Here is a 27,633-nt window from a genome sequence, read left to right as displayed (position 1 = left end):
CTGTACATCACTTTACTTTCTGTGTTCAACCCTCAAATAACATTACAGTAACACCGTCTCAGGTGATTCTCAAGCTGCTTCTCTGAATGGAAACATGTACTTGTTTTCCTTTAGAAAATGGTGTGTATGCAAGAGATCATTGTTATGGGCCTTGTTCATGAGGAACAACAAAACAGTGTTCTGCAAACAACAGCCCAGTTTAATGAAACCAGACAATTCAATTTTAGCATAAGTGGTTAGGAAATCAAAATTAAAATTGATATATATATATATATATGAGACATATAGTGTACTGTATGTCGTCACATTCTACCTAAAGCCTAAACCTAACACTTGGACAAATATCTCTGCATTTTTAGCATTTTATTAAAACATAATTTAATATGTTTTTAGTCATTTTCTTTTTAGTGATCATTACAAACAAAACAAAATGGTAAATATTATATTTTATAAATTACACACAAATATTAATTATTGTAATGTATTTTAGATGTTAAAAAAATACACCTGTAGTAAAGTAGTTTTACAAATAGTACACACACACACACACACACACACAGGTTCTCATACAACGCTTCAGCAGGATATAGGGTCATGCCCAGTCCAGTCGAGGCTTGTAAACTGACTTCAGAGCATAATGCCTCAGACTTGTTAGGGATGATTTCACCAAGATTATTTTAACAGCATAGTTTGCTTATTTGAGATTTTACAAGAGCTCAAGCTGGTTAAAGTGAGTGCAGCATTTCATGTAAAAAGGGCTATACAGCGATGGCCATTTTAGCTTCATATTCAATGTTGGTTTCACATCAGGTGTGCTGGAGTTTGAATGTAGACTGAGACAACATGTCCTAGGAAGACACATCTGAACCTCTATAATGATAAAGCCAGAGACATGACTATAACTACCGTATATGCAAGTTGTTAGTTTGGTTCAAACGCTAAATTTTTATATAATATTAATAAATAAAAAATATTTTAAAGAAAAAAAATATTAATACAAAGTAAAAGGATGAACTAAAAATAAATATAATTTCAAAAGATCTTAATGTTTGTCTGTTTTTTTTTTATTTTAGTTTTTTTTATATGCATCCTATTTTTTGTTTTTTCATTAAAAAAAATACCAGAAATAAAACACACAATAATTTCTGCAGTAAAGCTAGCCTGCGCACCATCACTCTGGTACTATTTAAATAGTAATTTTGATACTAAAATACTATTTAATTAAAATGGATTATTTTAATTTTATGGAGTGTCATATGCATTTACATAAAATGAACAAAACTGCAAACTATGATTGCCAATTAGACCAATATAAAAATGCACTTTAAATAACAGTCATTTCACTTTTTTCCAAATTGCTACAAAAAATGTCAAGATTTACACCAACTGTTCTTTTTTTTATGCATGTTCATGTGCATTTCATCTAGTATCTGAAAAATGTCTACATGTATCTGTGTAGATCTCTACTTTGAAGCGTCAGGGCAGAACTCTGTACTCTTCAGTACCAGATGGGGCGGAAAAGAGAGCCAGCAGCCTGCTTGTCCAGGAGGTAAGACCTCAACATACTGCATACTATCAACATATGGATCAGAGTTCATGAATTGCACTAGGGGTGCTCCGATCACGATCGGCCGATCGTTAATGCGCATCTCGTCAGTAAAGCCGGTTTTCTAATCAGCGGTTAATTCCATCAGGTGCGTGATTCCACATAGAGCAGCTGTTACTACACAGAGCCGTTGTTAATATAGAAGATGCGCCAATAAATGCTGAAAATTAACGTGATTTGCGCATCTTCTATATTAACAACGGCTCTGTGTAGTAACAGGTGCTCTATGTGAAATCATGCACCTGATGGAATTAACCGCTGATTAGAAAACCGGCTTTACTGACGAGATGTGCATAACGATCGGCCGATCGTGATCGGAGCACCCCTAAATTGCACTCACTGATAGTGAGCTGATAGATTTGCACATGTTGTCTGTATTGTGTTAGCATACGTTTCATTAAAGGAATTATGCAAATCAGGTTGCAAACACACCCAGTAATTTTGGTGCATTAGTCTAATGCTGTTTGCATGCTGCTACTATATTTGCATTCCACAATTTAATAGATCTGAGAGGATGCAGTGGAATACCACAATCTGACACACTCTACTGAGACTGTACTGCATCACCCAGTCACTGCAGTCTAAGCACATGAATCATCTCTTAAAAATGTCTCTTCTCAAGCATTTGATCATCATTTGATGAATTACTGCTGTTAGATCAGAAAATGCACGCAAATATCTTGCATTCTACAGGTGCTAATAGTGCATAGTCATTTGTGTTTGTGCAAAAATCGCTGAATTTTGTTAACAAGGTGCAATCTAAGCCTAATATTATGCATTATTTACATTAAAATGAGACTGTTTGTTCTTAAACGAATAAAGCTTGTATTATAATATGCAAAGGCTTTTAAATGATCATCTCTTTCACATCTCTTTCAGAAATGTGGTGTATCTTCAGGATGTGATACACATGTCTTTTTAATGAAATTTTTACTTAATTTTAGAAAGTAAATGTAAGAATAATTGTATATTGTTAGTAATTTTTCAAGATGAATACTTTCTGCACTGAAGCAAAAAGTGTTTTATGGCACATAAGTGCCTGTTGTTTCATATACTGTATAATACTCTAGGCTTTTACTAGGGTTTCAGTGCATTTAGTTCCTGATTAAACAGGATTACAATTTAAGCCCTCAAATAAACAAATGAACTAAAGTTACTACAGACTATCATTGATCATATTTGAAAGAATAAGATCTTAGATGCAACTAAAGAAATGTATAGAACAGGAATTGTCAACAGGTCAAAACAGGTTCCTAGAAGTTCTTCATTTATGCTATTTCTCCAGTAATTCTACTGTATGATCATTTGCATTAGAATAAACCATGCGTGTGTGTGAGGTCTAGGTCAGGCTTGGGTTATGTGGATATCACGGGCATTGGGCGTCGTCAGCAGAGAGCTTAAAACGATACTTCCTCTCACTAAAGAGCTCAATGACATCATGAAGGACAGCTGGGCCAGAGCCAGGCCGTTTTCCAGCTTTTCACAGATCAAAACATCGGCCTGGACCATTAGTTGTGTGCACAGAACAAAACCCATTCTGAAGGATTGTTCTTTTAAACTTGCAAAAAAAATTTGTCTGACATAAAATATGTTCAGTTGAATCACTGAGGAAACATTTGTCATGATCTACAACTACAAGAGTTGTAATTAAATCTGATCCACAAGGGAATGCAAACCAGATGAGCTGCCCAAGAACTTTAATTTATTTTCATTTTTTTTCTTATAATGTCATAAGTCATCAATGTTGGTGATTTAGTTGTCTAAATGATTTTTGTTTTAGTATTGGGGGAAAATGTGTAGTCATGAATCAGTATTACTATTTTTCATGTTTAGGTGTCATCTGTTTATTAAACATACCCTCCATTACTCTTTGTACTGTGGACATAAATGAGTCTCAGATTTGCCAAACCCGAGATAAAATGGGCAAAAAGCATCCTACACTGAAAAAAAAATCTCAAAACATTTAGGTAACCAGCTTCAGGACTTTTTTCACTTTTACTCAAATGAAGTAAAAAAAAACAGTTGTACCAATTTAATGAAACATTATTTACATTAGTTAGATTAAGATTTATCTATGTCCCCAAACAATTTGTAGAAAAAACTATACTAATGGTGACTTACCAAAACATAACTTCTTTTAACAAAACGTATTCAAAATGTATTCTAATTCAGAATAATAAATATTTCATGTGCAAATCCCCATTTATCTTAAATTATTCAAGTGAAATGGATTATGTGAGATCAGTGATATGCTCAGCAGCGTGCTGGTGTGATCCTCCTCTCAAAACTATTTAATATTTAATATGTAATGTAAGTTGGCCTAAACATTGACTTTTTTATTATATATTGGGTTTATTTATTCAATGTCAACTTTTTCTACATTAGATTAGAACAAGAGATTTTTTTCTGTATTTCTATTTTACCACAAAGGACAATTCTAAGTAACAGATGGAGTACAGAGACGATTCAGAATAAACACTTGAATGCTTAGTTCAGAATGGTCTTAAATTTACTTTGTCAACTCATCTACTCTCTTGCTCCCTTCCTCTTTCTCTCCATTAATTGGATTTAAAATAAGAGTGAGAAAGCTGTTTTGGGTTTTTCCAGGCTTTTAGTTTCATCTTATCCCTTTAAGAATTGCTGAGGACTGAATGCTTGCCTTGCCAACAAAGCAAATAGAATTGAATCTGCTTTAATGTAATGCCCAGAAGATATATTAGTGTCTGTTTGTGGTGCAGTTTGGTGACAGCTTTAAAAGTGATTAGCACAGGGATACAGCCAGTGCCAGAGGAAATATTCTTTCTTTTTTAAAAGCTGTGGTCACAGATTGCTTTGGAAGACATGAAACTTACTAGATTACTGGAAGTGTACTAGCCTTTTCGGGATTTTGGGTCCTTTTGTGTGTGTGCATGCTGGCATATGTGTTTATGTGCTTTCCATATGACAGTAGAGAGAGGACAGAATTGTTCATTTTTTTTTTTTTCATTTTATTCTATTTTACAGTGCATCAGGACCTACAACTCTGACTGGCATGTGGTAAACTACAAGTATGAAGATTATTCTGGAGACTTCCGCCATCTTCCAAAGTAAGGCCCACAAGACTGCTTAAAATGATCGAAATACAGAGAAAAATGATGGAATGAGGCAAAGCTAGCTATTTGAAGTTATTTTAAGTCCAGCTGTTCTTTGTATATCACAAGTGGTTGACCGATGTGTTGGCCAATATTTGTCATTTTTTCATTGTTGTCATCTGCTGTTTTTTTTTTTTCTGTTTGGCCAACAAGTATCAACAAGTAAATGTTGTTGTTTTTTTGTTTTTTTTTTGGCTAGTGCTATTTATTTGGACAGTGCTAATAGATTATTAAATAGAAATGTTAACTAAAGTAAGTAAATGGAAAGTATTTTTTAATAGCCTTTCCCTTTCTATTATTTGTAATACTTTCTCATAACTTCAACCTTTAGCAAATATACATTAATATAATTTTAACTAGTCTTTGAATATGTAATAAATATTTAAAATTAGTTATTTAATTTAGTGTGATATTATATGACTAGTGGTTGACTGGCATATTGTGATGAAGATAAATAGGCCAATATTAGATTTTTTTTTAAATAATTGGTGGTAATTTTTCTGTTTAGCCATTAAGTTTTGAAAGCAGTATAATTTAATACAATAAAATTTATATGTATATATGTGTGTGTGTATATATATATATATATATATATATATATATATATATATATATATTATTTTACTTCCTTACTTATTCTACTTAGAAAGCAGCTGCCTATGCAGGAGTCGACAGCAAGGCAGCTCACTAGGTATTGGAATAAATCTCAGAAGTCATTGTTTGACCACAGTGTGTTTGAGTGTGTGTGCGTGTGTGAAAGAGAGAGATGCTATTTTACTCACTAATTTTATCAGTGTCCTCATCCTGTCCTGCCCCACTGTTGACAGCAAGGTCTCGTTTAGAGCTACATTGGGAAATGTGCCTTTCTTCACACAACAACAACCCATCAGCAGCCCTTTTCCTATTTCCTCGTCTCTTTTGCTTTCTCTTCCTCTCGCTTTTGTCATTCAGCACGTAAATACTCCGCCTGTTTTAGAACAAGGCAGCTACCCAGACAAGTGTCTGTTGTCCACTGATGTCACTTCCTGTCTCAGCTAACTGATGGAACAATTATGTCTTAGCGATCAGTAAATGGCAAATCACATTGGGGAGATCAGGAGACAGCCAGTGTCTGGCATTTGCTAAAGGTCGCAGAGGAAGCAGGAGGGATGATGGTGATGGAGGAGACCGAGATCATTTGTGCTGTGTACGTGAAGCTTCACTGTCATCGTCATCATGAGCAACATTAAGATCCGACCACCACTTATGATAGTTCCACTAATAAAGTTTCCTTGAACACACATACAGTAGTCAAACACTCACAAATGCACATCTTTACACTTGTTTGTGTTTTACATCAGCTGTGTGAGTGATAAGAACATCGGTGTCCTTGAGTAATGCTTGCTGAACCTTTTTGTTAGACATGAATTGTTATACATATGTGCTACAAACATGAATGATCATTTAGCTTGTTGAGATTTTGCCTAAAAACCACATAGCCACACACTAAAAACCACTCAGAACACCTTAGAAAATGTTAGGCAACACTCCGGCAACCACCCTCAGTACTCTAGCATTGTTACGCTGACTTTTGCACAGGCAAAAAATGTTAAACATCTAACTGTCTTTGTTTTTTTGTATTTTGTTCTTTTATAGTAAAGTTCCTCGGCCAGACAAACTAGCTAGTCATGTATTTGAGGTGGACGAGGATGCAGATAAGGAGGAGGTAAGGGGCGATAATTCCTAACTGTTTTCACTGAAAAAAAAAACACTTATGTAGCAGGGGTTGATTTTAAGTCAAACTAACAGATTTAAGCTTTTTTCTTTTGTTGTATGAAGATCATATTAAAACTGTCTTGGGAACTTTTTATCATTCTTTCTTCTAAATGTACTTGTTAACTAAAGAGACAACAGTGTCATTGAAGAACATAAGACAAATGATGAGTGATATGCCATTTATATGAGTGGAGATATTTATACTGTATGATTCATAATGCATCACTGTCACTGTAATTAGTGATTAATGTCATTATACATTAATGTCTAGACATTTGTTTGATGAACATATGAAAGACCGCAAGTTACTCATGTGCTATTATTTCTTTGCTCTACCAGTTTCCTTAGTATGGTGACAGGCAAAGGAAATGCTATTATTCACCATGCACCATACTTCATCGGATTATTACAACACGTGATTTTTTCTTGCACTGTCCGATAAGCCGAATAAATAAATAATAAGGAACTTACATCTTATTATTAATACGTTTGTGCATAGTCTCTGGGATTACATTAGCCTTAGAGAAAGAGTAGACACAGGACTCGCCTGTCTCTGGGCTATCTGATTCCCTGACTGGGTTTCACCTACATTTCCAGAATTCCAGCTCCATGTCTGCTGTTCTGTCTGAGCAGTCACTCAGAGATGGAGTTTGTTTGTACAGTTTGCACAGTTCTGCTGTTCCCTGTAGGGGTGAGGGAGAAAATGAATAATTGAGGGGGTCAGGTGAAAATGGACTTCATGTTGAAACAAGAAGGAGGGCGTCCAGAGGCTCTAATGTGGGAAACTGCATTAGATATCAATGTGTTTTTGTTCAGGCTTGAAGAAACAGATGAAGTCTCAGTGTGTGGGTGTATGATTGCACCAATGTGTTCTTATGTGTGTTTGTTCTGTTCCTCTCTGGTTCCTAAAGGATGCCACCTCATTGGGCTCTCAAAGAGGGGGCGTGTCCAGACATGGCTGGCTGTATAAAGCAAACATGAACAGTGCCATCAGTGTTACAATGAGGGTGAGTTAGCCATTACAAAATTGATTTAATGATGATGGATTTGTGATTAAGATGATCACTGTTCAGAATAAAATACTAGCATACTGAATAGTACACTGTTTATAATGTATACTTAAAAAAATACAAAACACAACACATTAAGCAAAGATAAACATCTCAAAAAGGAGTAAACTATTTTGTTGCCACCACAATGCATGAATGAATGAGATTCTCTCATCATTTACTCACCTCTCAAACACACACACACACACACACACACACACACACACATACACAAATTAGACAATTTTAATTCATACGACCCCAGTTGATGAAACTGTCTTCTGATATGAAACAAAAAAAGTACTACTATTTTGAACTTTTAAGCTATAAAGAATCACTGATTTAATTCATTAAATTGATAGTTTACCCAAAAATATCAGTCTATCATACTTTACCTCAAGTTGTTCCAAACCTGTATGAGTTTCTTTCTTCCGTTAAACACACAGTAGAAAAGATGTTTTGAAGAATGCTGACAAAAGCCATTACCAGACTTCCAAAATATGAAAAATAAATGCATTGGAAGTCAATGGCTACCGTAAACTTCAACATTCTTAAAAATATATACTTTTTTGTTCAACAGAAGAAAGAAACTCATACAGGTTTGAAACTGTACGTGAGTAAATGATGACAGACTTGTCATTTTTGGATGACGCATACAGGAGATTTTCATATCTTACATGGTATGTATACTGCACATAGCCATAGAATCAAGTGTTGATGTCACTGACATGACACGGGGCGCAGATCCTGCATAGCTGTGTGTTTAGCTGGTTGTTTTCAGTCATGGACAGAGCAGAGCAAGCTCTGACCCTTAGTCCTGCTTTCAGAAGCAGATTTGTGCTCACCATGCCACAGACAGGAAGTGTGGCCTAACCAACTTCAAATTCTCACTAATACATTTTCCCATGATCCCATTCCACTTGATGTTATTTTTAGAACACTCTCTAGTTTAACATCCAAACATAGAATGTTTATATCTGCTATTTTCATGTAACTATCCTTGCGTTCTCTCTTTCTTTCCCTTTAGTCTTTTAAGAGAAGGTATTTCTATTTGACCCAGCTAGGAGATGGATCATACAACTTGAACTTCTACAAAGATGAGAAAATATCTAAAGAACCTAAGGGAACCATCTTCTTGGACTCCTGCATGGGTGTCATCCAGGTAACAACCAGTATAAGAATTAATCTATGATTTAAAAAAAATATTTATATATATGACACAGATCTGACTATCACAGAACTGGCTTTACTGACAATCACATGCAATTAATCATGCAGCCCTAATATATATAATGCAACACAAAGCAAATTATAGCAGGGGTTCTGATCTCTAATAACATCCTCACGATTCCCTTCCTTTGTCTCGACCAAGAGGGGATATCAGTATTTGGATAACCAGTTCCTCAGACGAGGCTGCTCAGGGTTGCAAAGAAAGAGAAAAAGATAAAAACGGGCGAGAGACACAGAGGAAGTCAAGTCACCTTTATTTACGTATATAGCGCTTTTTAAAAATACAGATTGTGACAAAGCAGCTGAACAGCATTAAATCGGAAAATAATGTGTCAATAATGCAAAAAAAAGCAGTTCATCAGGGGAAAAGATGAAGTCTGGGCGAATTAAAGCATGATTTCTCCCAGGGCTAATCATTTCCATTTTCTCCTGTGGTGTGCTCAGTGTGTGCGCAAAAGTGATCACATTCCTTGATTCACCTGGCCTCCTGAAAGAATAAAGTACTCCTTTGGTATGCACAACCTGCTTTGTCTGTTTCTAGATCCAAATCCTAAGCATTTCAACAGGTGCCCATGCAAAGCAGCCAGATATTCCTCAGCAGATGTCCAGGAATAAATGGCTTTCAGCTCCTGGATATCCATTTCTGGTGTAAATTCATCATAAATTCATAAAGTATAAAATAATTCCAAAGTCTTAGGTGCTCTCACATTCCCATAGGAACGAAAAAAAATGTCTTGATTGTTCTTTTAGACAGCAGTAAGCTTAAATGGAGATCAAGTGAAGATTTTACTTCTCAGAATCAATTGTTTCTTCGATTTTCCTTCTTCTAAAAAAAACCTCACTAATACTCCAGTAAGTTTCATAAGAGATCTGAGATCAACAATGTCTTGAACTTGATACCAATCAAAAGTCAAATTTCAATAAACTAAAAAATATTCTCTTCAAATTCCTACAAGGCTAAATGATATGAGCTATGCTACTGAGTACAAGTGGCATGATTTGGAATGCCCCTCTTTCTCTGTTGTGTGTGTTTGCAGAACAGTAAGGTGCGTCGTTTCGCATTTGAGCTGAAGATGCAGGATAAAAGCACTTATCTTCTGGCTGCAGACAGTGAAGGAGAGATGGATGAGTGGATTAACACCCTCAACAAGATCCTCCACAACAGCTTTGAACTCGCCATGCAGGAGCGGAAGAACGGAGAACTACACGATGGTGTGTGTTTGGGCTAGTAAGAGTGTTTGCAGTTCACATATGTGTGTATTGATTTAATATATGTTCACTGACATGCATTGATACATTACTATATGATAATAAAAGATTGTTGACACAGTTTGAGTATTCAGACATGTAATTACAGAGTCAACTGGTGTGGTCGAGTCTCATACATGTGTATGTGTTCTTAGAAGAGACCACCCACACTTCTAACGTCTTTTAATAGATAGATCCATATACTAGCCAACACTCCTGAACTGACATCCACATAGCCATACACAAACAGTAACACTTAACACCCCTTAAACCCTTTGAATTTCACACAGGATTGGAGGTTGGGAGTTTTATTTACATTTGATGAGTTTCAAAGGACAGTACATTCCTTTCTTCTCGCCTCGAATAAAACAATAAACACCTGTCGGCCAGTCAAAGTGCTCAACCAAATATAACTAATTACTAGTGGAGCTTGCTAAAGTGAGCATGGCTGTTGCTATTAGTCATACTTAGGGTCTGGGATCTGAACAAACTTATGACCCTAAGAATTAAACTTTGGCGCCTAACTTGTCTCGCAATGTTTGTTCTATGGACATCAAAGAGACCTCAAATCATGCTGAGGAGATGACCCTAGAAACCACATATTGAACATATTAACATGTTTAAAACCTCTCAGACAACCTAAGAAACTACATAGCAATCCCTTAGTGACCACCCCTAACACCCTAGCAACCATCAACATCTTAGAAACCACTATCATCAACCTAGCAACCACTCTTTTTTTTTTTGGAATACCTAAGAAACTTCAAAGTAACACCCTAATAACTACCCACAATACTCTTGCAACACCATAGCAACTAACCAAAACACTAATAACCACATATACAGATATTAATGTTTAAAACCACTCAAAACACCTTAGAAACTGTAGTGCTGTAAACTCTGGGAAACTCCTACATCCACTCACAACATCCACTCACTTTTTAAAAATATAGTTTGACGGCTTTAATATTTGAGCACCCACATTTTTGTGTTTGTTGTTATGATTCGACACTGTTCTCTAACAGTTATCCTAGTAACTACATGTTGATTTATATACAATATGACTATTGAGTTTGTTTTCAGGTTTCAGTACAGCAAGTGTGTTTTCTCTCACTCAGACGATGAGCCGGGCAAGACAGACATCTCACCGGGGAATTTTCAGGACAGTTTCCAGGTATTGTGAACAAATGCTCACATATAGACACATGATCTCCTGATTAGCTAGTTATACAAACAATCATCTACAGTTTGTGTGTGTGTGTGTGTGTGTGTGTGAAGGTGAATACTGGTTTTCGCCTTCTGTCTTGACTGTAGAATGATCTCAATGCTGACGTCCTCACTGTCTGCCCTTTCTCTACACATCAACAGTTTTTCCACACACCCTTAGTCCTCTCGTCTGATGTTTTCCAACCATTCCACAATGAACCACCCACACTTTGGAACATAGACACACACACATCTCATCTCTATCTCGCTCTTTATTCTCCTGTCTGCCGTCTCTCTCCTCCCTGGAATCAATCATCTAGGCGCCTTTTCTCTCTAAACTCAGAATATTTTCTCTCACATCTCTTGATATCTCACTTTAATGATCTTGAATTCTTTATAGGATTTCTTTTGTTTTGTTTTGCAGTAAAACATCTAAACTTTCATAAAATGTGATGCATTTACTTCAGAAGTAACACTGTAAAAATAGACAACCAATTATTGTGTAATTGAAAATTAAGTTGCATATGTACAAAAAAAATTATTGTCTTCCTACTGTTTAATAATTACACAGAATTTAAAAATCTTAAAAAAGACTGTCAATAGAGTAGGAAATTAATTTTTCAGATATATCTCTGAAAAAAATGTTCTGTTATCTTATTTTATCTCTCATGTACATTAATTTTTAGATATTACACTGGAAGCCGAGACAAAATAGTAATAAAGAAAATGATTTTTGTCACACAATATGACGTAACAGGAAACACAATCAGGTTCTGTAATTAGTGATTGGCATCCTGTTTTTTCTTTCCAGAGTGCAAGAGACATTGAGTGCAAGATGAGGGCTGAAACTCGTCTGAAACTCTTCACTCTGGACCCTGACACACAGGTGAGCCACAGCTCTATTAAAATAAAAAATCCATTAAATCTGAGCTGCTGGTTTTATGCTATGTGTGTATGTTTTGGCCTGTAGAGACTCGATTTGTCTGGCATCGAACCTGATGTGAAGCAGTTTGAGGAGAAGTTTGGGAAGAGAGTTTTGGTGAGCTGCAATGATCTGTCCTTCAACCTTCAGAGCTGTGTAGCAGAGAACGAGGAGGGTCCTACTACTAATGTAAGCTTCACACACAATCACAGGGGTGCTTGCAAACATTCCTCTGTTTGTTTAATTAGTCCAACGTGTCAACTTGTAGCTCAACCCATACTTCTGGTACAGATTAGGTACAGCTTTACTGTTTTCTTCAGGTGGAGCCCTTCTTCCTGGTGCTTTCACTGTTTGATGTGCAGAACAGCCGAAAAATATCTGCAGACTTTCATGTCGATCTAAACCACCCACTGGTCCGATCCATGACCCCACCACCCAGCATGCAGATAAACGGAGGGGTGGACACACCTCACCAAGAAACACTGCTTAGTGAACTGCTGGAGGGGATGCTGCAGTACCCCAAAAAAGTAAGAGGACCAAACAATCAATTTTCAGAGGCAGTTGGATGGATGGATGGATGGATGTATAAATATACAGTATACTATGGATAAATGGATGGAGGGATGGATACTGTAGATGGATGGATTGGTGGACGGACGGACGGATACTACAGATGGATGTATGGATGGATTGGTGGACGGACGGACGGATACTACAGATGGATGTATGGATGGAGGATGGATACTGTAGTAGGGTTGTGCCGATAGTCAATAGTATTGTGTATTTGCAGAACATTTAGACTGATAACTTTCGTGCGCAGATGCGACAAATTTGTCACAGGATGCGCAATATGACAGTTGCGTCCGACTATATATGAACTAGCTGTTTTAAATACAGTATTTTTATATTTAACGTTAGTTTATCAGTATATTTATCAGTTTGAAAGTATATTTTTTTCGTTTATTGGTGATTCCATAGGCTCTCTCTCGCACACCTGCGTGGTTTAAAACACCAAAAAGTTATGCTAGAGAGTCTCTCTCTTGCCCCACCCATGCACGATAATATCGTGTATTGTCGATCTCATGGGCTGAAGATATGATGATTTGAAAAATTACCATATTGCCCAACACTATACTGTAGATACATGGATGGATGTATGGATGGATGGATGAATGGATGGAAGGATACTGTAGATGGATGGATGGATGTATGGATGGATGGATACTGTAGATGGATTGATGGGCGGAAGGATACTGTAGATAGATGGATGGGTGGATGATGGATACTGTAGATAGAGTGTGTGAGTGTGTTTATACTTTTGGGACAATTTGTCCCAGAAGTTATCTATATCTAACCTCCCTTTGGGGACATCCTCTTTTGGAAAAAGGATGCATAACTGAAATACACAATCTTTTCAGTAAGAGAAGGCTCTGTGCTCATTTGTGTTTCAGGGTGTCTTCTCTGTGACATGTCCTCACCCTGACATCTTCCTGGTTGCTCGAATCGAGAAAGTTCTGCAGGGAGGCATCACTCACTGCGCTGAGCCCTACATGAAGAGCTCCGACTCCAACAAGGCAATGAACCTAACACAACTACACACACACAGAAACAAAACAGCTGACCCACACATACACACACTCATATACCAAACAAAACACAAGAACCAAATACACACTGTCAATCAAAACAATAAGTGGTTATTACAAGGATAAGGAAAAGGATAATCAGGTCTTAGGCCATAAAATTTTAAACAATTCTACCACATCCCACAATATCCTGCCTAAAACTACACAATGATACCATCCAAAACCTCTGCATGGCTGCCAGGAACATGCTGTATGCCCAGCTAAATGTTAATAAAATGTCTCTGGAGAGGTTGTGGGGAACAATACGTGTGTTTTGCTTCACAGGTTGCTCAGAAGGTTTTGAAGAATGCCAAGATGGCCTGCAGCAGACTGGGCCAATACAGGATGCCTTTCGCATGGGCAGCCCGGTGAGCCAAAACAGCCTGGAAGGGTTTTGTTCTTCTCTCTGTGTGTAGTGTCAAACACAATATTTCATCTTTTTGTTCTTTTCCATAGCACTGTGTTTAAAGATGCCTCAGGGACTTTGGATAAAAGCGCTCGGTTCTCTGCACTGTACCGGCAAGACAGTAATAAACTCTCAGAAGAGGATCTTTTCAAACTGCTGGCGGATTTCAGGAAGTCAGTATTCACCTCATGTCATCAGACTCGTATACACTAGAGATTCCTGTCCCCTTTACAATACAGTAGATTCAGTATGTTGAAACAATGGATTTTAAATGGAAATATTTTCTTCTGTAGTGTTTTTTGAGCTGTGGATGGTCCCATTGTTAGGAATGTGTTTTGTAGTCGAATATACAGTAAATGTACTGTACACTAGAATAATTAGGATGTTTAAATGTTTTTGAAAGTGGTCTATGAAAAAGGTCCCTAAAAATACATAAAATAGTTGTATTGTGAAAGAACTTTTGTGTATTTGAATATATTTTAAATTATAAATTTGATGAATACAAAGTTCAAAAGAACAGCATTTATTTCAAATAAATATTGTGTAACATTAATGATAATAACAAGTCATATCAGCATATATTACATCATATCAAAATATTAAAAAGATGTCTAAAGGATCATTTGAAACTGGAGTAATGGCTTCTGAAAAATTAGCTGTGCCATCACATGAATAAATTAAATGTTAAAATATATTAAAACAGAAAACAGTTCTTTTAAATGATAACAATATTTTACAATATTACCATTTTTACTGGTAGTTTTGATCAAATAAATGCAGCCTTGGTGAGCTTAAGAGATGACACAAAAATAAAGAAATATTTGACCGCTAGTGTATTTGTCTAAACGGTATCCACAGACCTGAGAAGATGGCTAAACTACCCATCATCTTGGGTAACCTGGATGTGACCATTGATAATGTGCCTCCTGATGTGGCTAGTAAGTCTACCAAATATTTAACCCTAACATAATGTATGTCTGTCTGATATTTTCATCATATTTTCAACCCTAATTTCCTGAAACTCTGTGCCTTCCTTGTGTGCAATGAATTGATCAATGGAACTCTGATTTTCTCACCATTGGCTAGATTGTGTCACTCCATCCTACATCCCAGTGAGGCCTTTTGAGAGTAATGGGCCAAGCACTGGTGTTCTGTTGGAGGTAGAGGAGTTTGTTCCCTGTATGGCCAAGTGCTCTCAGCCTTTCACCACCTACAGCAATCATCTCTATGTCTATCCCAAACACCTCAAATATGACAACCAGAAGTCTTTTGCCAAGGTACAATAGCATTATTAGCTGAAAGCTTCTTGCTTTTTCCATTTTCTTGCAAAATTTGTGCCCTCAAGCCAAATCTATTGACATATAAGATGGTCAGTGTAATGAAGGCTCACATCCGTCACTCTCAAAACATGCACTTAGGGGTTCGATAGGAAGCAGTTTTTTGGCTCATGTTCTGTCTTTATCTTATGCCACTCAGGCAAGGAACATCGCAGTATGTGTGGAATTCAGGGAGTCAGATGAAGAGGATGCCCAACCTTTGGAGGTACAAGGCTGCCCCAAGACCTTTATTATGACTTGATACACAATAAATACTCAAGGTTTTATCTTGAGCCTGTTCTCATCTCTCTTCTCCCACTGTTTTCTGTCCTTGCTTGCATTGTCCTGTTGAAATAACGTTATAAACTCCAATAACTTAAAAAAATGTGCTCTGTTTGTGCGTCCCTGTTATGTATAGTGTATCTATGGTCGTCCAGGAGGTACTCTCTTCACCAAACATGCCTATGCAGCAGTTCTGCACCACCAGCAGAATCCAGAGTTTTATGATGAGGTGATGAATGGGGCGCAAATATTTATTTTATAATATGCTGTATAGAGTGTGGACCAAAAATTTGAGACCATATTGAAAAACAGTTGTAGGATTTGGTAAAAAGTGTAAACAGAAATGTTATAATGTTATCAGTAGGCTTTGCACAAACTTTGCAAAAATAACTTGAATACTGATGTCAGTAGAGCCAATGGGGGATACACTAAATACTAAGATATTCTAAATTTTAAGTTACATTTTTATTTTAACTTTTCACTCAAATTGTTGTTATATTGATAACAATGATAATAATAATAATAGAAACAATATAGTTAATATTTTAATATAGTAATATTTAATGGAAATTTTTATACATATACAAAATTGAATCATTTTCTGAATATCCTGAATGTAATGATAATAGTGGGTTAAGGTATCCAAATATGAGAAAGTTGATCATTGTTTTTTTTAATGTACATAATTTGTGTTTACATTTATATCTTTGTATTATTCATGATTATGTCCTTCCTGATCCCATGTTTGTTGTGTAGATATTGAATATATCATGTTTCAGAGTGTTCTTATAATATATATATATTTTTTATCTTTAAATCATATTGTGTGTATGTTTGTGTACTGCAGATAAAAATTGAGTTGCCCACACAACTGAATGAAAAGCATCACCTGCTCTTCACTTTTTACCACATCAGCTGTGACAGCAGCACGAAAAAGCGGGATATAGTGGAGACCCCAGGTACTGCATGTTGGGTAACTGGATCCCTGACAGTGTTAATATTTTGAGGAATGGTGTAGAGCTCCTGGAACTTGTTTCTTCTGTTTATCTTTTTCTTTGAATGCTTAAAATTTCTGCAGCATAATCAGAGAGACATACCAATCAGCCAGTCACATGAAATGTTTTTTGAATGTGCTGAATGTTTTCTCTAACACGTACTCTACTCTCATTTTCTGTCTGTTTCTCTGTCAGTGGGCTCTGCCTGGCTTCCTCTGCTTAAAGATGGTCGTGTTGTTATGAGTGAGCAACACATCTCTGTGGCATCCAACCTACCAAATGGTTACCTCAGCTGCCAGGAGGGTGTGAGCAAGGTAAACCCACTATGGACAGTCAAACAAAAACAAAAAAAAACTTGCCCTTCTTGGCAAAAATTTCAGCCATTTGCTCATCAAATGTGAACCTGTGCATGTTCTTTGTATATCAATTGAGCCTTTGTGTGGTCTTATTTGCTATTTGGATAAACTTTGTGAATATCCACATCTATTTATTATTGATCTTTTGTCTGAGTGAATCGTATTGCATACTATCAGTTTTACACAGGAAGATGTTGCTCTTTAATAGCACTGGAGACTATTTTGGTCTCTAAGTTATGTTACATTGATGTATCAACTTTGTCATAGATATTTTTCCTAAAATTCCATAAATGACTAGTTATAGTTCAGTCATGATAGATGCAGGCTGAGGGGACTTTTTATATGCAATCTGCTAGCGGCCACATTGTTTATCACTTTGCATCTGATTGGCCTCTGCTGATTCTGCAGGCAATTAGACTGTTTGCTCAACATCTTAAATTATCTGGTGCAGTGTTCATTGTAAGCTGGTCCTGCAGCACACTATAAAGTTCCTCTAAAACCTTCCACCTCCCCCAGCTCCACCTGTCTAGATCTGCTACAGGATTTATGTATGGCTATTCATGAAGTAGCAACATCCAGTATCTGACATGCTCACAGCAGTGAGTCTGTCTACTTGCACTGCAACTGCACCAGGAATCAAAACCTTTACAGGTCGAGTCCTCTATAACCAAATGCATTATCATATCCATAACATGCTGAAACTATTCAGAGAGTTGTCATAATTGAAATAAAACTAGGCAAACATTACTATTAGTATCAGGAGGATAAAAAGCTATACAACTTCTGTGGATAGAGCAGCTCAGATCAGTAGGTCTTTTTAATTTAACGAGAAACCTTTTTGAGTTTATATTGAAATCTCTGACTTTCTTGGGATCCCTTTTGAGACACATTAAGACATACACAAATGCAAAAGATTAGTTAAATTAAAATTAGGAAATATGAGAAGGCATGGCATTATAACACATATGGCACAAATTCAGCAAAAGTCTCTGTTTTCCCTTCATTTAATCTCATTGCTGTATATTACATTAAATAGAAATACATTAAATATATATTTCAGTGGATGGTTTTTCAGTATAATCAAAATGAACTTATTTAACATGATATTTCTTTATGGGCGTTGTGTTTGCAGCACTCTAGTCCTGAGATAAAGTGGGTGGATGGAGGGCGTCCTCTTTTCAAAGTGTCTACACATCTGGTCTCTACCATCTACACTCAGGTATGACTACACACACACACACACACACACATATGTTTCATATTTATCTAATTTAAGCATGTCTTTTCACCTCTTCAGGATCAGCACCTGCACAATTTTTTTCATCATTTCCAGAGTATGCAGTCTGGTGCCACCTGTCCAACTGAGGGTGAGCTCATCAAATACCTGAAGGTGAGCATAGAGAAGTTAGAGATGCAGGATTCTTCTGCATTAATTATTCTTATTATGGTGGGTTAAATGAGAAAAAATTATCTTCAAGAGTCTTCATGCCATGGAAGGCCATGTTATGATCAACTTCCTGCCGACTATTTTAAACCAGCTGGTTCATATTCTGACCAGCACCAGTAATGAGGATGTGGCTGTAAACACCACCAGGTGAGAGAATAGGAGTCGCCAAAATCAGAATATGTGGTCTTTCTCTTGCTGTCTCACACACCCTCTTGTTGTCTGTTTGTGTCCCCTACAGGGTCATGGTCCACATTGTTGCTCAGTGCCATGAAGAGGGTCTAGAACACTACTTGAGGTCTTATGTGAAGGTAAATCAAGTTCTGAAATATTCAATCATATTTATTGCAATGTACACTGACATACTTTTGTGCAGTTTCTAAAGTAAATCTTGGTAACATGATTTTCTTCCTGTTATTCCAGTACGTGTTTAAAACCGAGTCCTATTCAACCAATAACAGTAAGACAGTGCACGAGGAACTGGCCAAGGCCATGACATCCATTTTAAAGCCTTCAACCGACTTCCTAACCAGCAACAAGCTTCTCAAGGTAGTTTCTGTTTTAAAACTCTTAAATCTCAACAAGTTTGTTATGAGTTCTATTTGTCAGTGGTTTAAATGTATAATCGTGTGTTTCAGTATTCGTGGTATTTTTTTGAAGCCCTTGTGAAGTCAATGGCACAGTACCTGATGGAAAGTGGCAAGGTCAAGGTACACACAATTATATGCCTCAGTAAACTCTCCTTTACTAAAAATGTACCTTTATTTTCCCCAAAATGTACTGTTTTAACCATAGTTTTTGCCAAAATATCCTGGTTAAAACTGAAAACTTGGTATTTGCATTCACTGTTATTAACAATGAAAATAAAAAAGATTCTGCAAGCTTCTCACTCTCTTGAAAGAGACCCTGTATTAAGGTATTACCATAGTAAAGGTAACTGCAATAACTGTGGATTTTGGAAACAGTTTATAGTGGTTTTTGCCATATTTAGTTGTTTACCATGTTCCATTCATAATTGTCTTAGCTGTGTTGTGTGTGTACCATAGTTGTCCAGGAACCAGCGATTCACAGCTTCATTCCACCATGCTGTGGAGACACTGGTGAACATGCTGATGCCCCACATCACCCAGAAGTATAAGGACAATCTGGATGCTGCCCGCAATGCCAACCATAGCCTGGCTGTCTTCATAAAGGTATAGCCAGTTGATTTTATACACTGAAACTCTGACCAATATTTGAGCGTTTTATCTGCAAAGAGGTCTCAGTGAGACATCCGAGTTCCTGAGAGTTGTATTTGAAGGCTTGTAACATTTATGACGATTTTAATTCATTTAATAACAGTATCTTCTCACTTACTGTCCTTCAGCGCTGTTTTACATTTATGGATCGAGGATTTGTCTTCAAGCAGATAAACAACTACATCTCCTGTTTTGTAACTGGAGATCCCAAGGTACGGTAACTCTTTATAATAACTTTCATTAATAAATAATTAACAAACATTATATAATGCTTAACAGATCATTAGTCAATATATATTCACATAGCTAGAAATATGAGATTATGTGCTTGTTGATGTTTACTAATAAATTGATTAAACATTGCCTAATTATTATTAATACAATTATTATTAAATTAAAATGCTTACAAAATGTTCAATTCATATGATCATGCACTTTTGACATATGATTTACAATGATTAAAGCGTCTTTAATAAATCATTAAAAGACATTATATAATGCTTAATAGGTCATTGGATAATGTTTACAAATGTCATACATTTTTATATGATCATACACTTTAAAAAAACCTACAAATTATTTAATATTTACAATAGAATAGAAGCAATCAAAACCATCAAAAGAGCAATAATATGCAAGCGCTATATTAGTATATTATTATAGTTATATATCAATTTCACAAAGAAATTTAAAACATTTTGTCCAAGCAATAATAAAAGGACACATTTAATTGATAATTTGTCTTAAATATAATTTTGTAAAAAAAAGTTGAGTGAATCGTTACATCCCTAATAATATGATAAGAGGTTTGGGGTCTGTAAGATTTTTTTACGTTTTTGAAAGAAATCTCTTACCCAAGGATGCATTTTTTAAATAAAAAATATATTAAAATAGTAATATTTAAAATACTATTACAATTTAAAATAACTGTTTTCTATTTTAATATATTCTGGAGGCAAGCAACACAGAATTTTCAGTAGTCATTTCTCCAGTCTTCTGAGTCACATGATTCTTCAGAAATCGTTTTAAAATGCTGATTTGGTAATCATTATAATTATCAGGGTTGATTATCAACAGTTGCTCAGCTTAATATTTTGTGAAAGCCATGATATGTTTTTATGATCCTTCAATGAATAGAAAGTTCAAAAGCATTTATTTGAAATAAAAATCTTTTGTAAAATAAAAATAAAAATATTGTTTTTGCTTTTTTTCAATTTAATGTGATCATTGTTGAATGAAAGTATAACTTTCTTCTATAATATAATATAATATAATATAATATAATATAATATAATATAATATAATATAATATAATATAATATAATATAATATAGTGTCTCTTTGTGTCTTGCAGACACTGTATGAGTTTAAGTTTGAGTTTCTGCGGGTGGTGTGCAATCATGAACACTACGTCCCCCTCAATCTGCCCATGCCTTTGGGGAAGGGTCGCATTCAGAGGTTTCAAGGTAAACATACAGCAGTATTTTACGGCACACTGTTGTTGAAATGGTCTAAGAAATTGTCTTGTGTCTCTCTTGAAAGGTTAAGTTGTTCACCAGGAGAATTAGATTGAATAGAATTCTCCTTTCCTTTCTTTGTGGCTTCTGACCTTTGAGCATTCTGTACCTGTTGCTCTTCTGCTGTGCCTTTGCACTGTTTCTTCTTTATCTGTGTGTGCTAGCTTTTCTGTGTCACATTAAAGGGGGGGTGAAATGCTCGTTTTCACTCAATATCTTGTTAATCTTGAGTACCTATAGAGTAGTACTGCATCCCTTATAACTCCAAAAAGTCTTTAGTTTTATTATATTCATAAGAGAAAGATAGTCTGTACCGATTTTTCCCGGAAAAACAGGAACGTTTGGAGGCGTGATGTGTGGGCGGAGCTAAAGAATCACGAGCGCGAGTAAGGTTTTCGTTGAGAGCGTTTGGAAGCTGTGACATTACCGTGAGGAAAAAAAGATCCAAAACAAACCACGGCTAACAGTCAGATTCAGCATATATTTATGATCCAGAATCAGATCCAGAGGCTGAAATTTAACAAGAGCAGCATCAGCAACAACGTCTCTATGTGGTATGTACTGAAACTGTATATATTTGCTTAGCGGTTTTGGAAAATGACTAAGTTCCACTTTATGTCGTCTTTTTTTTTTTTTTTTTTTTTTAAGCTGTACATGTGGAAAGTGCAGTTTGATGACAACATCGCATGTTGTTTACTTGATGTGCTTACACGCCGATAGCTAAGTTAACAACACCGAGATATTTGAAGCCGTTTTACTCACCGCATGTGGTTCCAACACACGATCGTGACCCTTTTTCATTGGGACTGCATTATCCTTAAGAAATAAACGATGTGCAAATCCGGTGTCAAACTGGGCCTTGTTTGTAAAACAAGCATCTTCGAAATGCAGGGAACAAACAAAAACACTTGCACAACTCCGTTGATGCTCTGTAAAAATAAACTCCATCCACTGGTCCCTTAATGCTGTTTCTCTTTTGGTAATCTGTGCAGGGTTGTCTTGCCCTGGCAACCAAAAACACACTCCTTTTGTGACATTTCGCGACGCTCTCGCTCTGATCAGTGAATGTCTCTGCTCTCAGTGCTGTGCTATACGGGAGCACAGAGCCATACTTGAAAAAAACTTTCCGAAACTTTTGACAAACCGGAAGGAGTATTTTTGGAACAAAAATAGTCCTTCAAACGTACAACTTAATTTTTGAAACTTTGTCCATGTTTAGCATGGGAATCCAACTCTTTAACGGTGTAAAAAACTCAGTATGCATGAAATAGCATTTCACCCCCCCTTTAAGAAAACTTGCCAGGCACTGAACAGTGTTCATGTGTTTAATCTTAATGACACAGTCCATGTCTCTCTTCAGTGTCATAACTGCAATGGTGGTTTCATTCCTGATGTGGAATGGATCTACTTCATTCTGTCTCACATATGTTGATGTGCAATATAAGCTAATTCATTCTAGATGTTTGATTGGGAGTTTAAAACCTTTGTTTTGTAATAACTGTCCATGAACTGGCTGTTTAGTCTTTCTGTGAAATCATCTTGTGTATGTGTGTTTATTGTGATTTGCTGTATCAGTAAAAGTGCACAATTTCAAATCATTGCTTTTGGTTGTATTATAAAAAGCTGTAGAACTGTTTTTGTTTAAGGCATTGTTAAATACAAAACATAAACAGTTTTTCTTTCATCTTTTAACCAGGATATTTGAGCTGAAACTTTCAAACACATGTAGTTTTAAATAAGCTGGTGGTTGCATTCAGTGTTTGTGGTGTGATGTCTTTCTCTTTCTTTCTTTTCTCTGTGTCCTCATAGATCTACAGTTGGACTATTCACTGACTGATGATTTCTGCAGGAACCACTTTCTAGTGGGTTTGTTATTGAGGGAGGTGTGTGGGGCTCTTCAGGAGTTTGGGGAAGTCCATCAGATCGCCATTCAGGTTCTCAAGAGTCTGATGATCAAACACACTTTTGATGATCGCTATGCCTCAAAGGTCAGTGCCCAGTTGCAACAAAAATAACTGTTTTAAAATTAAGGGGGTATGCACTAAGGGTTTTCTTAATTTTGTAACTACCTTAGCCACTTACTGTGGCTAAATAAGTAAGTATGTATTAAAGTGATATTTAGTACAGTACAGTGTGGATTTAAGTGATCTATAGTACAGTAGGTGGAAACATGAAACCATAACAAGCAGTGTGGAAGCTCTGCCATTCAGTTAAATGAGCCAATAATCATTTTAATAGAGGCACTGGCTGTTTCAAATGTTTTACTTTAGAATGTACATGCACAATTAGCCCGAGAAATGCAGTTTTAAACAAGATTGGAGCTTTAAAGGCTTATTTTACTTCTGATTGAACCATATCTTATCAATCAAACGTTTTTTTATGTATTGGAATGAAATCTCTTATGATCACCAAGGCTGCATTTATTTATATTCTATGTATATTATTGGAATTTAAAATAACTGTTTTCTATTTTTATACATTCTAAAATGTAATTTATTCCTGTGATGCCAAAGGTGAATTTTCAGCAGTCAATTCTTCAGTCTTCAGTGTCACATGAACAAATAACTCTTTAAAATGCTGATCTGATGCTCATGAAACATGTATTATTATCAATGTTGAAAATGGTTGTTCTGCTTAATATCATTGGGGAAACTGTGATACAGTAATTAATATGAGCTGTACTTGTATGCCAGTTGCCTATTCAAAAACTAATTCAAAATTGCCATAAGGTGAATTAACGTGCCTTAAACCGACTTTAATTGTAACGGGTAAATATCTGTGGATGTGTGCACAGAGTCAGCAGGCCAGGTTGGCGACACTCTATCTGCCCTTGTTTGGGTTGCTGCAGGAGAACGTTCACAGATTAAATGTGAGACACACGTCTAATTTTAACACCTATCTCGTGTACTTTTTCTCTTTCTCATCAGTCTATTATTCACAACTTGTTACTGTCTATTATTCCCAACATTTCTCTTCAGAATGGGCGAGATGAACATCTTGCCAGCATCTCTATAGTAACAACCCAAAAGCCTGTTGGTAACCTTGACAACAGCCTTCATAAAGATGTATTTGGGGTCATCTCAGGAACTGGTGAGTGATGAGCAACTCAGGCCTTTCACCTTCTAGCATTAGTGAGAATATCAGGAGATGTTTCTGTGAATGATTTCATGATATGAATGAAGTTTATTCTGTGTGTAGCCTCTCCTCACACCTCTACGCCTAACATTGGCTCTGTGCACCACGCTGACTCTCGAGGCTCTCTGGTCAGCACAGACTCGGGAAACAGCATCCCTGAGAAGACCAGCTCTCTCGATAAGGTGAAGTAGAATAACAGTGATGGTGTCCATCAGGTCCAAAATAATCTCTTATATGCCTTGTTTAAATACAATGTCCAGCTTTCACAATTTGTATTGTGAAAAGCACTTTAAACAGTTACATTTGAATTGAATTTTTCTTTTAAAATGAATGTTGAATGGAGGTATTAAATGTTCAGGGGGAGTTCCTTCCTCCTCCACTTGTGCTCAAGGGGCCTTTAACTGGAGCTGTGATGTATTCACTTTTCCACATGTCTAATACATTACATGAACATGTGAGGTCATGAAACATCTATTTTGCTGCATTTCCCACTCCCTCCGTCATTTCTAGGCAATATTGCCCCAATTTTTTTTTTTTTTTACATCTCAGAAAGAAATAACAGACATTTGTGTTTTCAGTGGTCAATTATTCAACTAATTTATTACTGTAAATTGATAATCCCCAAAATATTAATAGTTCTTTTTCTTAAGTAACCTTAACTGAAAATAACCCATACATTATGCCGATCAGTGTTTTGGAGGTTTTGAATTTCTGTGCTTTATTATTCATATCTTTTATCACTAGAATATATAAGTTATTGTAGTATCACTAAGTTTTGCTTTTTAATATATATTACACAGTATAATGTGACACGTACTGACTTTTTTTAAATTATTTTTTCCATGTTTTATGCCAGTGCTGTTAGATTGTCAGCATCTGTTGACAAATGCTTCAGGGATACAGGATAGAAGGTTTAATGTCATAATAATGGGCTTTTATTATCAAAATCATTTTTTTTTTTCATTTCTAATGAAATATTAAACTTGATGTAAGAGAAACATTTAAACTTTTGGTTTAGCAAAAGCAAAATGTAGGTTTACATTTAGATTAATATAACACATTCAAATGTTTATGTATCTATAAGGAATAAATACATACAAACTGGTAAATGTAATCTTTAAAAGGTTCCTGGGTTAATGCTTCAACTTTTTTGTATTACTTACTAAAAAAGTTAAATATATTGAGTTATAATAAGGACACAAATGGTACCATCACTGCCTTAACTGAGCCTCTGTTATTCAGCTGTATTTACAGTAACACCTGTTTCACACTACAAGCGTGAGCGGTGCTAGAGCAGCGCGTGAGCATAACTACAGCGTCACAGCAGTGGCTGTGTCATTGCAGTCATTGCCTACTCCAATATATAATGTGCTGTTTAAACATTTTTTATTTTATTTTTTACAATACATACTCTTACTAATAAGCACTTACCCAGATGTGCGTTATTAACCAAGTTATAGCTCAGTGTGTATCCATAATCTCCATGTCCATTTCTTATAGAAGCTGTCAATATTCTTTATGTAAATTACTTGTGATTAAGCTCTGTTTTTGTAACTGATCGTGAGAAATGTGAATTATTCGTTGGATTTAATCGTTAGGCTAAGAATGTCAACATGTATTTATGTAGTATATGCGTTTCTAGCCAATCTTAATTTAAATCTTAATATTTTTCTTAGAAGTTGTCAATATGATTTATCCGATTGTTTTGTGTCTGTGTTTGTCTTGTGTCCTTTTTTTTGTCATTTGTGCCTTGTCCGTTTTTGTAAATGAAGACCTGAAGCAATATAATTATTCATTCTATTTAAGCTAATTGTTAAGTGAGAATATTATGTTTAAGTCATTATTTGTTCATAAAAATTCTAACCGAGGTGAACACATTGAGCGTTTATATTTTTATTAAGCCGAATGTTGAATATGTCAGTATGTCTCAGGTGCATTTATTGTGTCTAGAACTGAAAATAAATAAAAGTCGATCGTAAGTGAACATGTATACAGAATACAATATTTACAGAAGCTGTCAATGTAAAATGTAAAAAAATTAAAAACAAGTTAAAATGGCAAGCCCCAAATCTTCTATACATATTTTTTATTCTTAATTCTCTTTCCTGACATACTCCAATTCATGTTAAAACGGACTACACATGCTTAATCTGTGCATTTTTAGCAAATTTTGTGTGAAATCATGTTTATGTTGTGCTGTCACTTTAATTGAGTGTCAGCAGCGCTGCAAAATTAGACTCGGTGCCGAAATGCCCTCTTTACTGCTGCTTACACGACGCTCCTGCTTGACGTTCACATGCTGCTTCTGCTGCCGGTGTGAATGCACACATCGATTAACATGCAGGCGGAAAAAATATGTACTGCTCACGCACCGCTCTTGCTTGCAATGTGAAACCGCCGTATGACATGTAGCTGTTGCTAATAAGTTTCCCTAAAACATTCCTACCTGTTATTCTCCCCTCTTAATCTTGACCTCTGACCTCTTAGCCGAAAGAGAGGTTTACACGTAGACACACCCTCACCGTGTTGCCCCTCCCCCTTGAACCAGAGGACTCTGCCCCTCTCAGCCGGGCATCCAAACGTGTCACGATGGATTTCTCACTGCTTTCCAGCCCCACCCTTGACGAAAACGACACTAACAGAATAACTGACACCATACAAGTAGAGCAACCCTAGAGTGTCCCCATCTGGGGAGTGTGTGTGCTTTAGACATCGTGTGGGTGCTGCATGTCTTTCTCATATTGTATTTCTCCAGCTTTGTGCATGTGGTGAGGTGTTTTCTGCTCATTTAAAGTCATTTAGGGATGGGCAGTGAAGCTTCTGATGGCCTCACAGTGTGCTATGATGTGATATTTTGATGTGTCTTCCATTATATACTTTATGTGTGTGTGTTTGTGTGTACGATAGACCCAATCAGCCTCCGCTCTGGGTAGCTCTATGCTGCGCTGTGATAAACTGGACAGAGAAGAAATCAAAAACCTGCTCATGTGTTTCCTCCATGTTTTAAAGAGCATGTCTGAAGGTAAGACACGACTAATTTTCAAGGTCAATGTGCCTTTTATTCATGAATTTGCTCACCTTTGATTATTTTTCCAGATGCCTTATTTACATACTGGAACAAAGCCACAACCTCTGAGCTGATGGACTTTTTCACTTTAGTAGAGTAAGTCAT

At 36.2% G+C, this 27,633-nt stretch overlaps 1 protein-coding gene across 4 annotated transcripts in view; it reads left to right on the top strand.

Moving 5' to 3' along the window:
- The window catches only part of LOC128015375 (dedicator of cytokinesis protein 9), a 99,702-nt gene that overhangs the window by 51,460 nt on the left and 20,609 nt on the right, over positions 1-27,633 (top strand). For 2 of the 4 annotated variants that reach the window (XM_052599175.1, XM_052599174.1), the window contains exons 3-36: positions 1,460-1,549; positions 4,610-4,692; positions 6,373-6,442; positions 7,404-7,499; positions 8,569-8,703; positions 9,809-9,983; positions 11,138-11,193; positions 12,037-12,111; positions 12,196-12,336; positions 12,468-12,674; positions 13,599-13,721; positions 14,058-14,140; positions 14,229-14,351; positions 15,037-15,116; positions 15,265-15,455; positions 15,655-15,720; positions 15,913-16,005; positions 16,624-16,735; positions 16,967-17,085; positions 18,260-18,346; positions 18,425-18,517; positions 18,606-18,721; positions 18,813-18,882; positions 18,995-19,120; positions 19,210-19,281; positions 19,618-19,764; positions 19,938-20,021; positions 21,164-21,275; positions 23,136-23,314; positions 24,121-24,195; positions 24,305-24,416; positions 24,525-24,643; positions 27,369-27,483; positions 27,558-27,624. In XM_052599175.1, the coding sequence (XP_052455135.1) occupies positions 1,460-1,549; positions 4,610-4,692; positions 6,373-6,442; positions 7,404-7,499; positions 8,569-8,703; positions 9,809-9,983; positions 11,138-11,193; positions 12,037-12,111; positions 12,196-12,336; positions 12,468-12,674; positions 13,599-13,721; positions 14,058-14,140; positions 14,229-14,351; positions 15,037-15,116; positions 15,265-15,455; positions 15,655-15,720; positions 15,913-16,005; positions 16,624-16,735; positions 16,967-17,085; positions 18,260-18,346; positions 18,425-18,517; positions 18,606-18,721; positions 18,813-18,882; positions 18,995-19,120; positions 19,210-19,281; positions 19,618-19,764; positions 19,938-20,021; positions 21,164-21,275; positions 23,136-23,314; positions 24,121-24,195; positions 24,305-24,416; positions 24,525-24,643; positions 27,369-27,483; positions 27,558-27,624 (3,692 nt within the window). Of the gene's footprint in view, positions 1-1,459; positions 1,550-4,609; positions 4,693-6,372; positions 6,443-7,403; positions 7,500-8,568; positions 8,704-9,808; positions 9,984-11,137; positions 11,194-12,036; positions 12,112-12,195; positions 12,337-12,467; positions 12,675-13,598; positions 13,722-14,057; positions 14,141-14,228; positions 14,352-15,036; positions 15,117-15,264; positions 15,456-15,654; positions 15,721-15,912; positions 16,006-16,623; positions 16,736-16,966; positions 17,086-18,259; positions 18,347-18,424; positions 18,518-18,605; positions 18,722-18,812; positions 18,883-18,994; positions 19,121-19,209; positions 19,282-19,617; positions 19,765-19,937; positions 20,022-21,163; positions 21,276-23,135; positions 23,315-24,120; positions 24,229-24,304; positions 24,417-24,524; positions 24,644-27,368; positions 27,484-27,557; positions 27,625-27,633 lie in introns of all 4 variants that reach the window. The other 2 variants (XM_052599173.1, XM_052599176.1) reach the window with 1 other exon arrangement.

Source organism: Carassius gibelio, chromosome A6 (assembly GCF_023724105.1).
Source record: "Carassius gibelio isolate Cgi1373 ecotype wild population from Czech Republic chromosome A6, carGib1.2-hapl.c, whole genome shotgun sequence".
Classification (NCBI taxonomy): Eukaryota; Metazoa; Chordata; class Actinopteri; order Cypriniformes; family Cyprinidae; genus Carassius; species Carassius gibelio.
This window is presented reverse-complemented; position numbering and strand designations above follow the sequence as displayed.